The following is a 14,242-nucleotide window of genomic DNA, read 5'->3' as shown; positions in this document are numbered from 1 at the left end:
TATTAATGAAACAATTTAACCGTTTAACAACAAAAAATGATGTCAAAGAGTAATACTCTTATTTTCCACATCATGCAAAGCTTCAAACACCATTTAAAACACAGTATGCTGTTCTTAAGGAGAAAACTCACTCGAAGTTGGGTTGGAAACCAGAGGATTTCTGGCTTTGATCTCCGTTTTCCGATTTCATTGGAAGCCCGTTTCGATGTTTCGACTTATGGCGCCTGGTGGCGAAATGAACGTTTACACCATTGTTTTTTACGGTGGCTGATCTCCGCATACAAATAAACACCTTTTCAGTAGGGCGTTATAAAGCCCTATACGGCGTTTATAACGCCCTATACGGCGTTATAACGCCCTAATTAGGGTGTAATAACGCCCTAGTTTTACGGCGTTATTTTACGCCCTATTAGGGCGTTATAACGCCGTAATTTAGGGCGTTATTGCGCCCTAATAGGGCGTTATAACGCCGTAAATTAGGGCGTTATAACGCCCTAATTTAGGGCGTTATAACGCCGTATAGGGCGTTATAACGCCCTACTGAACAAGTGTTTATTAATTTGTTGGCGGAGATCAGCCACCGTAGTTTTTACTTACAGTGCCTTGTACTGCTTGAATTGATGTGCACCCACCGGCCCCATGGTTAACCCGCCTGGAAAAAAGTTGGGTATGGACCCATCGTTTGTCATGCCTACGGGGTATGGAAACGGCTGCCCGTACACGTCTATCCCTGCATGTAACTGCTTCGAAATTGCTTAAAACGTGCTCAAAAAGCAATTTGGAAATGGCAGACAATGGATTTTCTATGCCAAAATGTTTGTTATTGTTTACAGTGTTCGATAAGCTTCACCCGGTTGACCCCGATCTGCCCCTGGTACGTTCAAATATTTTTTGACGTCATTCCAGGGGCTCACCCGGGTCAGCCCCAAGTGCCCTGCTTGTGGAGTGGGTCACTTGTGGCTGGCCCGAGGTGCATGCCGTCACCACGAGAGGGTGAGTGGTCGTTCGATTAGCTCTTGTCAAGGGCTCACCCGACAGAGCGCCGCGGGGTCGACCCGATGAAGGACCCTATGCTTACCAAGGCCCGGAAAAAAATTATGAAAACGGTATGTAAAATGGACTGAAGAACTTCGTGTAAAAAGAGAATGGTGGTGCATTATTTGAGTCAGTAAAACAATAAGCCATTTACATGCTTAGTTACAATGTACCGCTTAAATTTGAATTCCTCAGACTATAGAGACAGTTGCTACGTCAAATTGTTCAGGGCATGGCTTTTTCAACCTCCAGATGAGCAAACCCTGGTACCATTGTGCCATACCATACACATCCATCAGAATCTTGTTGCATGGGTGTCCACTCTCTCTTATGTAACTAAGCAAAAGCTTGCCCCTAATAATGGGACATAACAACTGTCTCATAGAAATTCAAAAACAAGTGGTAACTTGTGATCAAGCACGTCATTGTACCATACAGTGTTAAAATTCACACGCAAATGGGACACCGGTCGTCTACAGCAATTGTACCTAGTTAATTTCAACGTTATTTAAAAGTTTTGCTTTCTTTTTTGTTTTTTGACAACCGTGTGAACCTTTCTTTTCTGCATTCTGTGTTTTAAAAAATAAGAAAGAAAATCGAAACCTTTTTCGCAGCAGTTTTGTTTAGAGATGAAAATGATAGTGGAACCAATACTCACAAAAGAAAATTGACAATTATTTTTCTTTTTTAAGGTAACTATTGCGCATCACCACTTCTTGCTTGAAGAGATGATGTCCATTGTTGTTTTCCGTCGATCACTTTTGCTCATTTTTTTTCTTCTTTTTTTCTCAGTGTACTGTTTAGTTACGAGATATTATTGACTGTTGTGAACTAAAACAACCTTTTACATAATACCAAAGTGAGCTGTTATCCAACAACGTTTTCACAGTGTCAATAATTATTCAAAAAATGAGAGGCGCATTTACCGAGAAGTTCGCAGTCTTGATAGTTATTGGAATTATGTTTCAAGGTAAGTCGACAAGCTTAAGTGTCGATAAAACATTAAAAATAGTTTTATTTTTATTTTGAGAAGCAACCTGAATGTTGATGCAGTGTCGAAGACAAAAACGTACACTAAAATACAAAAGTAGGGGCGTGTCATGGCATAGCGGTTAAGAAGAGCACCGGATTCAATCTCTGGTGTTTGATCAGCAGAGTGTTGGTTCGAGTCCCGGTCGTGACATTTGTGTCCTTAAGCATCACACTTAAACATGATTGCTTCGTAAAGTTGGGGAGGTAGTGCTTTCTGCTCTACCAGCCAGGCTTCGGGCTGATGATACCCAAGCCTACATCCGTATTGACTGTAAAAGGGATAACCCTGTTTCAGCCCTAGGAGTAGGTGACAACGGCCTCTAAAATAAAATAATTGTAGCCCACACCTTGAAGTGACCTTAAGGCCTTGTTTTGTTCAATTATTTGAAAAATTGACATTTCTTTCCATTTTGAATAGGTGTCATCTTTTGTTGGTCCATCACGATAGACATGCCACCAGTCGTCTCAGTTTTTGAAGGTGAAGACGTAGCATTAGAATGCAAGGCTCGGTATGCGGATGGTACATTGATTCCATCCTGTGATGGGCTACATGGCATTATACTGAAATGGACGTTAGTTAATAGGGTGGAAAACATGTCAGATGAGTTCATTGCACGATGTGGTAGCGTGGCATCGTTCAAGAACAAGACTGTGGAATTCAATCAAGACAATGGTAATCTAAGAATATTGAATATAGGCCTTGCAGATGATGCCGTGGTTAAGTGTGAAGTTTATGGACAAAACATCAGAAATGAAAATAAAACAAGAGTCGAAGTAAAAAAAGGGTAAGTGTTACCTCTAAATTATTGAAATTTATGACAACGGAACCTTCAAATAAAATGAACGGCGGGGTTACATTTTTATTGTTGAATGGGGCAAACCAATAAAACGGACCTTTGTCTGGTAAACAAGTTCACCGACTAAATTAGCATATAAAAAACGGCAACAATTTTCCCAACAAAGAACGTTCGAATTGTCTTAATAGTTTTGATTACACTTCAGAAGTGTTAGTCTACCCATTTATTTTGTGTTTTCTAATACTGCTACCAATTTGTCATTTTGAAGGTTGGGTTGTAGAAGTATTTCACGTGATTTTCTTATTTCAAACCGATCATTATGATCAAAGGAAATTATTGCCAAAGAGTTTGGTCTGTCATTGGGAACGTCGTTTTTAATTATAAACCTTTTTATCTTAAAGCTAATTTTGGTGTTGAGGCAGAAAACATTCTTACTCATGGAGAAGGGGGGGGGGGGACGTTTCATTGTCGTGCTCTGTGATCGACAGCGGCACAACTGATCAAAGAAGTTTCACTTTTGTTTGGTCACTCAACAACATCGTCCTGCAGTCTTGCGATCCATCGGGTGAGGTCCTTCATTCCGTCGACCAGACGGGAAAGTACGCGCTTCATCACGGCAAGACAAGCTGTAATCTTACGATTCTAAACTTGAACCGATCACTACCAATTTTTCATTTTGAAGGTTGGGTTGTAGAAGTATTTCACGTGATTTTCTTATTTCAAACCGATCATTATGATCAAAGGAAATTATTGCCAAAGAGTTTGGTCTGTCATTGGGAACGTCGTTTTTAATTATAAACCTTTTTATCTTAAAGCTAATTTTGGTGTTGAGGCAGAAAACATTCTTACTCATGGAGAAGGGGGGGACGTTTCATTGTCGTGCTCTGTGATCGACAGCGGCACAACTGATCAAAGAAGTTTCACTTTTGTTTGGTCACTCAACAACATCGTCCTGCAGTCTTGCGATCCATCGGGTGAGGTCCTTCATTCCGTCGACCAGACGGGAAAGTACGCGCTTCATCACGGCAAGACAAGCTGTAATCTTACGATTCTAAACTTGAACTTGAAGGACGAAGGAAGATACCAATGTGACGTTCATGACGCCTTCTACAACCAGTCCAACCACAGTTCGACAACAATTGGCTTCGGGGGTAAGTTTGCAAAGTAACGATTATTAACGATTAATTTAAAGGGTCTATGTAACTTTTGTTGGACAAAAAACACAAACACAGATTTAAACTAAACTTACACTTTGAAAGAAATGATAGTAGTAAGCTTCCCTGAAAATATTACGTGCTGAGGTGCTGTAGTTTTTGGGAAATTAGTAAAACAATGTCATGAAAATAATTTCGTCTCATGAGACGAAAATTATTTTAATCATTTACAAACATATTTTCATGACATTGTTTTACTCATTTCTCAAAAACTACAGCACCTCAGTAAGTAAAATTTGAAGGGAAGCTTTCCACTAACTATATTTTCAAACCCTGTAAGTTTAATGTAATTATATGGACATTTTGAAAAGGTACCCAAATCCTTTAAAACAATGCCGGGTGGAATGTTTGTACCGTGACGCCAAAGTGTTCAAGTTGTAGGAATCCTTGATCGTGATAATCTTTTGTTTCTGTTAATTTTGGTTTATTACACCTACAGTATGTCAGGCTTCTAATGTGGTTTAAAATGTGGCACAATCTCTATCAACGATCCCTAGGGGCTGGATAAAGGGAAGCATGCTTGACTTCAATCACTGCCTTTACCCTATATGTTTGCTGTATCTACTCGTTAAGATAGTGTGTCAAGAAAAGCAATATTCTCAAAGACTATGTTGTTATTCTTGTCTCTCTCCGAGGCAAGACAGCATTCAACATTCAAGAAAAAATTTGTGGCAGTGGAGATTACTGAACAAGCTACACACACAATGGAGACAGTCAAAGGCCTATATTAAAAACACTGCCTAATTTTATTTTAATATGAAATTTATGTTTGGATATCATTTATAGATCAACCGGCATCCATCACAACATTGCCAGCAACAACAGACTTGAATGAAGGTCAATCAACGGGCATAAGCAGTTTGACGCTAAAAACGGGAGAAGGTGAATCAACTTCAAATAATGCAATAGTCGTGGGTTCGAGTCCCACCCGAGTCTCCAGAGACGAAGACATTTCCGTGACTTGTTTGACTCCTTTCTCAAGAACTACAGCTGCACCTCATGGTTTTTGAGAAAGGAGTAAAACAAATCACGAAAATAATTATCGTCTCAGGAGACTCGGGTGGGGTTCTACCCCACGACCTTTGTATTATCAAGCAAGTCATATTTTAAGGGGAGCTTTCTATCATCATAATCTTCAAACCGTGTAAGTTTCATTCAAATCTGTGGACATTGTGTTTTGTGTCCTACCAAAAAGTACCCAGACCCTTTAAAGGCAGTGGACACTATTGGTAATTACTCAAAATAATTATTAGCATAAAACCTTACTTGGTGACGAGTAATTAATGTGGAGAGGTTGATAATATAAAACATTGTGAGAAACGGCTCCCTCTGAAGTGACATAGTTTTCGAGAAAGAAGTAATTTTCCACGAATTTAATTTCGAGACCTCAGATTTAGAATTTGAGGTCTCAAAATCATGCATTTGAAAGCACACAACTTCGAGTGACAGAGGTGTTTATTTCTTTCATTATTATCTCGCAACTTCGACGACCGCAACTGAGCTCAAATTTTCATAGGTTTGTTATTTTATGCATATGTTGAGATACACCAAATGAGAGGACTGGTCTTTGACAATTACCAATAGTGTCCAGTGTCTTTAAAGCAATATGTGTTTTGAACTCGTAATTATGTGTTTTAAGGGTCTGGAGCTACTCCGTTGGATACCATTGCTCGGAAAGACATTGGGCCAGATAAATAAAAACTAGCATTTGCTTTTACTAGTCTTTTACTTAAATCCTTATAAATAAAAGTAAGGCCTAATATTGCTAGTAATTGGTCGAACTAGTAGGTAAAATCAATGCTTGAGGGACTCTTCTTATTGAGATGTAAATAAAACCGACATTTTATTATTATCTGATAGTTTCACAAGATACTGGGCCGTATAAAGGCCAGCATTAACAAAATGTCGATAAGTTTAAGATCAGGCATGACAATTTGCTCAAATCTCTATAAATAACCTTTTACTGGAAAAACACCATTTACTTGAACGGATTAGTAAGTGGTCGGAGAAAAGCACAATAGCGGGGTATTCAGGAGTATAACAATAGAGGCATGGACTCATAGATCAATAGCGATTAACTGAAATGCAGGCGGGCAGTTTCCATTTGTGAAGTTGTTGATGGCGGCAGTGGCTATGAGGAAACAGCCTCTCCACGCCAGCGCTCCAGAGATTGGTTCTTTTAGAGCAATATTAAAGTACACAACAAATTTATAAGTAACATTTAAAGTTGGATCAGTAGGCCAAGGGAAAAATAATCCTTAAATACTGACCCGATACCGAGCCATATATGCAACACTGTTGTGTAAGTAAAATCTCAAGCTCCTCATGCAGTAGCTTGTAAAAATACGAGTAATTGCTACAGTATGTTAGTAAAATGTCGTTTTTATTTATATGTCTATAAGTGAAAGGTAATCCAGCGAGCAAAATGTTCATGCCTGATATTTTACTTTTCAGTCTTCTTGCTAATGCTGAACCTTTAACTTGATAAGTAATTGCTAGCTTTTATTTATCCGGCCCAATAACTAAGCTGCTGCAGCAATAACTTAAACAATCATACATAAATACCTCAGACAGTTTCGCTATTTCTATTGGTGGAGAGCGCGTCACGTGGGTGTGTATAAACCTTTGTTTATGACCAGTAAAAAGTGTTGAAACATGACACGCGAGCTTGCACCTGTTCTTATAAGACAGTTTCTTCATTCCTATTGGTCGAGAGCAACGGCTGAAACAGTTGTGCCACATCACGCGATTCGCGCGACACGCACAGCATTCCCTTATAAGGAGTTGTTTATCCGAGGGCGGCGGAGGGCTTTACCATTTCATAGCTAGAGGGGTGTTGTGTTGAAAGATATCATTGAACAATTATAATTTTTGCATTTATTTTACTTTTTGACCAAAAAGTGTTGATGTTTTTGACCGAAAAGGTATTTATGAATGGAAATCAAAGTGTGTTGAATCGGTTTTCAACTAGTGGTTTAAACCCGCCGAGGCATGGTTTTTGATAGTTTACCTCGACTTCGTGTCGGTAAAATTATCAAGAACCTGGCCTCGTTGGAATTAAACCACTAGTTGAAAACCTCTTCACCACACATTGATTCCCTTCTTACAAAAACAAACAATGTTTCGTCATAAATTAAAAATAAAAACATGTTTTAAAAAGCTTGTTTGTTATGTTAATACCATACTGGCAGTAAACAAATTATGTTAAAGGCAGTGGACACTATTGGTAATTACTCAAAATAATTATCATCATAAAATCTTTCTTGATTACGAGTAATTGGGAGAGGTTGATAGTATAAACCATTGTGAGAAACAGCTCCCTCTGAAGTGACCTAGTTTTCGAGAAAGAAGTAATCTTCCACGAACTTGATTTCGATACCTCAAGTTTAGAATTTGAGGTTTCGAAATCAAGCATCAGAAAGCACACAACTTCGTGTGACAAGGGTGTTTTTTCTTTCATTATTATCTTGCAACTTCGACGACCGATTGAGCTCAAATTTTCACAGGCTTGTTCATGTACATGTTGAGATACATAAAGTGAGAAGACTGGATTTTGACATTTACCATTAGTGTCCACTGCCTTCAAAACAAATTTGCACACAATTTTTTAACTTTAATCTGATTATTTATAATGCTGGGTGGACTCGTCACATCGTGAAAACGGTGTTTAACTTACTTAACATTAAAGGGACACGTTGCTTGGATCGGGCGAGTTGGTCTTTTGTTATAAAATGCATAGGCCCTATGCTTGTGAACTAAATTTATAACACGCCATAACGGCCATGTTAATTCACAAAGTAAAAGGAAAACCGTGCAGTTTCGAGGCATATTTGTGTGGATTATTATATTCTACTTTTAAAGCCATTGTACACTTTCGGTAAACAGTATTGTCCAAGTCCCACACTTCGTGTATCACAACTTATATATAAAATAACAATCCTGTGGAAATTTAGGCTAAATCGGACATCGGAGTCGGGAGAAAATAACGGGAAAACCCACTCCTGTTTTCGCGCGTTTCGCCGTGTCATGACATGTGTTTATAACAAATCCGTAATTCTCGTTAACGAGAATTTATATTGTTTTACCGTTTTCTCAAAAAGTAAAGCATTTCATGGAATAATATTTCAAGAGAAGTCTTTCACCATTACCTTCTGTAAACCTTGTAAATTATTTGTAAATCTGTGAACTTTTTTTTTTTTTTCTGTACCGAAAGGATCCAATTGCTTTAAAGCATCTTTCTAGCCATATTATGCATTTTATAAGAAACGGTTTCAAACGCTTTTCATTGACCAACTCGACCGATCCAAGGCAACGTGTCCCTCTAAAAAACCCAGGCGTGGGGCACATGTTTGGTTGCAACATCCAATGGTACGTTTCTCAGCGCATGATTTGAAGTTGTTTCGTTATTAGATTGTTTTGTTTAGCATTCTTTCTTACAATTATTAATGTTCAGGCACTACCTGTGTTAATTCAACCCTAATTGCTTGCTTGCTTAATTAAGCACTTAATTAATAAGTTATCCTTGTAAATATAGGAGAGCTGCAAGCACATGCTGGGGCAATGTTAAAATATGTCAATGTAATCATTGGAAAAGGTTGCCCACTGACCTCTCTTCGACAGATACTATAAGGAATGCTTTTAGGAGAAAAAAAGTGTTTTGTACAGTGTTTAATAACCCAGTTACCGACCAGTCGAAGTATATACACATCGGGAATTCAGTTGTTGTTGAAATGCATATTTTTAGAAACCTCCAATGCCATAAAAGGAAACAGTTTCGTTTATCAGTAACTTGCGTGTTCAGCAACTAGACTTGCAGTTTCGTGATTTTCTAGGCACGATGCCAAATAAATGTGGCGTGACTTTTATTTTAGGGAAAAAACACCAAGTGAAAGCAATTAAAGAATGAAAACAATTGACAGTCGTGTAATGATTACAAAATTCCTGCAGTGAGGGCCGTTCAATAAAAAATAAAATAAAAAAAACCTCCAAAATGGTAATAATTATCAGTCATTTAGTCAGAGCGGGGCAAGAATACGAAAGATATGAAGAAAAAAAAAGAAGTAAACAAAAAAAGACATCACCTCTGCCACAATCATGTGTGTAAAAGATCAGTGAGTCATTGTCAAGGGTAAACTTAACACAACTTTTCATTTAAACTATATTCAAAAGTACATCTCTCTTATACAATTTGAAGTAAACGATTTATGTCAGACGATGTAATATAATCCTAAGAAAAATTTACACATTTAATATAATAAAGACAGTAAAAACATTTAAGTAATTACAGTGCTTTCTTGTCCTAAAGTTAATACATCCTATGCTACATGTCTAAGTTGCAGTCTTTTGAAGTTGCCCCCTCCCCGAAAAAACAACAACATTAAAAATTGGTTTCCTACTATGACTAGTTTATTACACATTTCACAACGTACAACAATGCCGTTCCAATCGTACAAGTTGCGAGAGAACGATTGAAGAAAAACACCTTTGTTGCACAAGTTGTGTGCTTTCAGATGCCTTGAACTCGATACCTCAACTGAGGTTTCGAATTCGATTCAAATATCTTTATGGTGAGAAAATAATTCTTTATCAAAAACTACGTTAATTCAGAGAGAGGGAGAGAGAGAGAGAGATGGGGAGAGAGTAGTTTATCACAATGTTTTATACTATCAACAGTTCTCCATTGCTTTTACCAAGTAAGTATTTATGCTTACAATTATTTTGAGTAATCACCAATAGTGTCCAGTGCCTTTAAGCAAATTGTCTGGTGTGTATAATTAACTGGATCGTAAACTGGATCAAACAAAAGTGTCAGTTCACATTACGCAAAGGAGAATGGATTTACTTCGGTACAGCTTTCTTTGTTGATTGGATAATTCAATAATAATTATTGACAAGGATAAGGAATATTATTACTGAATATGATACTTTCTATTTCATTTTATTATGAACGTCATGTGAATTGCGAATAAAGCATTACATACGGATACACACATTCATGAGCACGTTTATGACTTGACTTGGGCGATTTGTACAATGTTGACTCTACAAAATACTGTTTCAGGGAAGAATTTGTTTGGGAAGATCCGGGAGGTTATTATTTTACCGGGGTAGAGTTTTTTTGGGAGAATATGGGAGGAATTTTACGACTCGAGTTAAGGGTAGTCCTAACTTAGGACTAAAGGATATATTAAAAACTTAAGGCGAGTCCTATTTAGTTAGGACGAGTAACTCGTCCTTACTCGAGATAAGACTTGTCTTAATTCTTTGTGAAACCCACCACTGGTTAAAAAATGATAGTCTACTAGTACTTAGAAATGAGTTATGCAAAAAGACGTCCCTGTTGTCGCACTGTAAGCAACTATATGGCCCTTTCGAAACCACTGCTCAGGCTCGTCTGAAGCCCTTCAGGGCATGGCTTCAGACGAGCGCGTACTCAAGCACGTACAATTATCAGAGCAGGGCCAAGCTAGCACGAGCCGAATCCAAAGCCGAAGCCGTGGTTTCGAAAAGGGCCTCTGACGTAGTGCTCATTGCCACATCCAATGAGGTGGTTGGTTAAAAATCCCACGAGGCGGTGGGGGCGGGCTTTGGGCTTCATCTTCCCCTTCAGCCAATGACAGCCTCGCCTCGGCATATGTATGGACTATGACGTTGCGATGATCGGCTGTCGATATTGCATGTTCGCCAATCTCCCTGACTTCTTCGTAAGCCGTTTCTGCATCTAGGCAATATGCAAACGGTATACAAAAAACCTTCCATTATGTTTAACGGATACACGCAGAAAACAACTTTTAACTAAACTTTTTTGTGTAACAAACAGCAACATTCTTAAAAAGTGAACACAAAACAATTGCATCTTTTTGGAAATCATAGTTGAAACAGACACACAAAGAAGACAACATGTTTTTAAATCGATGTGTTCCTCTTCTTTGAAATGAAACGAACACCACGATCATTTTACACCTTTTAAATGGTTTTATATGGGGTTACCGCAAACATTTCTATATCGTATTTCCACCACGCACATCTTAAAATCCTACATATACCTTTTAATGATCGCGTAGTTTATTATTTGTTGCTATTTCGCAGAAAATGAAGGCCAGTACATGCAATTAAAAAAAGATTATAGCTGGAGCAGCACACCGCAAAAGCCATAATTGTAACGGATGGATGAAACATCTCCAAAAGCATCATATCTGCCCTCTTGATGAGTTTTCTTCCAAACTTTAAAGTCACCTGGAAATATATGTTTTTTTCTTTCAAACATACGAGTATATGCTTATGAACAATAAAACAATTTTTTTTAGTAATTTTTTGTCACGATTTATATGTTTAATAAATATAAAAAGTTGTTTGGGGGCTGACTCCGCCTACCCCTTTTGTGACGTCAATCGAGGCAGACTTTGCCTGCAATGCGTATAGTAAACACACGTGCAAAGTACATGTACGTCCAAGTCGTGAGTTGGTACATTTCAAAAAGTGTTTGTCTGCATTCAGCAGCAATACACCTGGTCGGCATTGCCAGAAAAAACATTTGTTTTGTTGTTGAAACTTACAAACTCACGACTTGGTCCGTACATGTACTTTGCAATTGTGTTTACTCTACGTATTACAGGCAAAGTCTGCCTCGATTGACGTCACGAACAGCACCCTCTCGGGTGGGGGTCTACTCTTCAATTTGTAAATAACATAAGAACTGATTTTTTAAAACCTTAGTAAACTGTTTATTCACATTCCACTCATCAAAACATATATATTAGTGACAAAAGCTTTATTTTGAAAAAATACCACTTCCAGGTGACTTTAAAGCAATCGCACAACAGCGTCGGTAAACAGTATTTTCCAAAGGCCCACACTTTGTTTACCACAACTGATATAAAATGACAAACCTGTGAAAATTTAGGCTCAATCGGTCATCGGAGTCGGGAGAAAATAACAGAAAAACCCACCTTGTTTCCGCATGTTTCGCCGTGTCATGACATGTGTTTACAATTAGTCCGTTGTTCTCGATATCGAAAATTGATGATTGTTTTAATGTGTTCTTTAAAAATAAAGCATTTCGTGGAATAATATTTCAAGGGAAGTCTTTCGCCATTACCTTCTGTAAACCCTGTAAGTTATTAGTAAATCTGTGAACTTTTAATTTTTGTTCTGTTCAGAAAGCCAATGGCTTTAAACAGTTGTAGTTCTAACAAAACTTACGCAAACCAGTAATGTTAAAAATATTATTGATTTTATTATGTATTGATTTTTGTTTACCTTGGACTTTAAATCTGCTTGACAGATTGGGTCCAATTCGAATGCTTCCTGGTGAAGGAGCTCGTCTGAAGGTCACAGTAGCTCTGTTCGCATCATTGCTGTTTAAACAAGATTAAGAAGTAACTATAAATACTAAATAGTAAACTTGCGGATGTTATCTCCTTTGAGGGAGTGGTGGCTCTGAAAAGAGCCGGTGTGGTTTAATTAGGTGGTTATGTTGTTTAATATACAGTTTGCTCAGTATATTTAATGGAGAACGATATCTGAGTTTTTTAGTTTGTTTTACTGAAGTTTCACTTTTCCCCCATGTGCAACCTCCTCCTTGATTTTGAGCTTCCTCGTTTTACTTTTTCTTCACCAAACCACCAAAAATCAAACAAACAATCAAACGTATCAATCGGATGATATGCCAGCCTTCCCCAAAAATGGAAAACAAAATAATAATAATGGATAATAAAATAAATAAATAAATAAAATAAATACAAATAAATTAATAACTGGATGTTGCACTAAATGTAGAGCTACTTACGTTTGGTTGATCTGGACAGCAGAATGACCTGGGGGAAACAGAGACATTGGGGTAAAGTGTCTTAAGGTTGAGATAAATAACATGTTTCTCCCTCTCTCTGACTCAGAGATGTAACCATTTATAGCAAGGAGAGCTAATAGACTTGGCCAAACAGCTTCTGGGCTAACTAGGCCTACCAGACATGCTTAAAGTCATCTGGAAGTGGTGTTTTTTCAAAATAAAGCTTTTGTCACTAATATATGTGTTTTGATGAGTGGAATGTGAACAAACAGTTAACTAAGGTTTTAAAAAATCAGTTCTTATGTTATTTACAAATTTAAGAGTAGACTCCGACCCAAGAGGGCGCTGTTCGTGACGTCAATCGAGGCAGACTTTGCCTGCAATGCGTAGAGTAAACACAATTGCAAAGTACATGTACGGACCAATTCGTGAGTTTGTACGTTTCAACTTGGACGTACATGTACTTTGCACGTGTGTTTACTCTACGCATTGCAGGCAAAGTCTGCCTCGATTGACGTCACAAAAGGGGTAGGCGGAGTCAGCCCCCCAAACAACTTTATATATTTTTTAAACATATAAATCGTGACAAACAATTACTAAAAAGAATGTTTTATTGTTCGTAAGCATATACTCTTATGTTTGAAAGAAAAAAATATATATATTTCCAGGTGACTTTAAACTAAACAGCTTCTTGGGGGCTCCAACCCCTGAACCCCCGCAAAGGGCATGACCCCACCAGGGGCCCTTGACCACAGGCCATATATGTTCCATTATTAATTACAGACAGATTGACGCCCATAAGTAGAAATTTAATATTAGGTCAACTTAAGAATCCTCACAGTGTATAGTCTTGCATTCCTATTCAATGCAATTTATTGACTGAAACGAATCTGAGAGAAAACAAAACCAAAATCATGTCTTCCCTGAATTTAAATAATTGCATAAGTGGCAAAAAGAAACTCTAGTTTGAGTTACTTCTGGCTAAATACATGAATTCAAATGTGGGTTAAGGACCTTTTTAAGGATTTTCTGCTGAAATTTGTTTGGAAAACCTATAGGCCTGTTTCCCTAATTTACGAGATCCCTAAATCTCTAAATATGACAGGTCCTTACGATCTTTACGAAGCCTCGATGCGACAACCATCAGGCTAATTGCGACCAGGAAAAGTCCAGATGACAACAACGCTGTGATCAAAACAATGGGCCGGATAAATAAAAACTAGCAATTACTTATCAAGTTAAAGGTTCAGCATTAGCAAGAAGACTGAAAAGTAAAAGATCAGGCATGAACATTTTGCTCGCTGGATTACCTTTCACTTATAGACATATAAATAAAAACGACATTTTACTAACATACTGTAGCAATTACTTGTATT

General features: G+C 37.8%; 1 protein-coding gene across 1 annotated transcript in view; it reads right to left on the bottom strand.

Moving 5' to 3' along the window:
* Positions 1 to 14,242, bottom strand: part of LOC139951838 (uncharacterized) — a 102,750-nt gene that overhangs the window by 80,217 nt on the left and 8,291 nt on the right. The window contains exons 10-12 of the mRNA XM_071950906.1: positions 13,980 to 14,085; positions 12,867 to 12,894; positions 12,338 to 12,435 (exon numbers count right to left, since the gene is read on the bottom strand). Coding sequence (XP_071807007.1) covers positions 12,338 to 12,435; positions 12,867 to 12,894; positions 13,980 to 14,085 — 232 coding nt within the window. The remainder of the gene's footprint in view (positions 1 to 12,337; positions 12,436 to 12,866; positions 12,895 to 13,979; positions 14,086 to 14,242) is intronic.

The sequence above is a fragment of the Asterias amurensis genome, chromosome 19 (assembly GCF_032118995.1).
Source record: "Asterias amurensis chromosome 19, ASM3211899v1".
NCBI lineage: Eukaryota > Metazoa > Echinodermata > Asteroidea > Forcipulatida > Asteriidae > Asterias > Asterias amurensis.
This window is presented reverse-complemented; position numbering and strand designations above follow the sequence as displayed.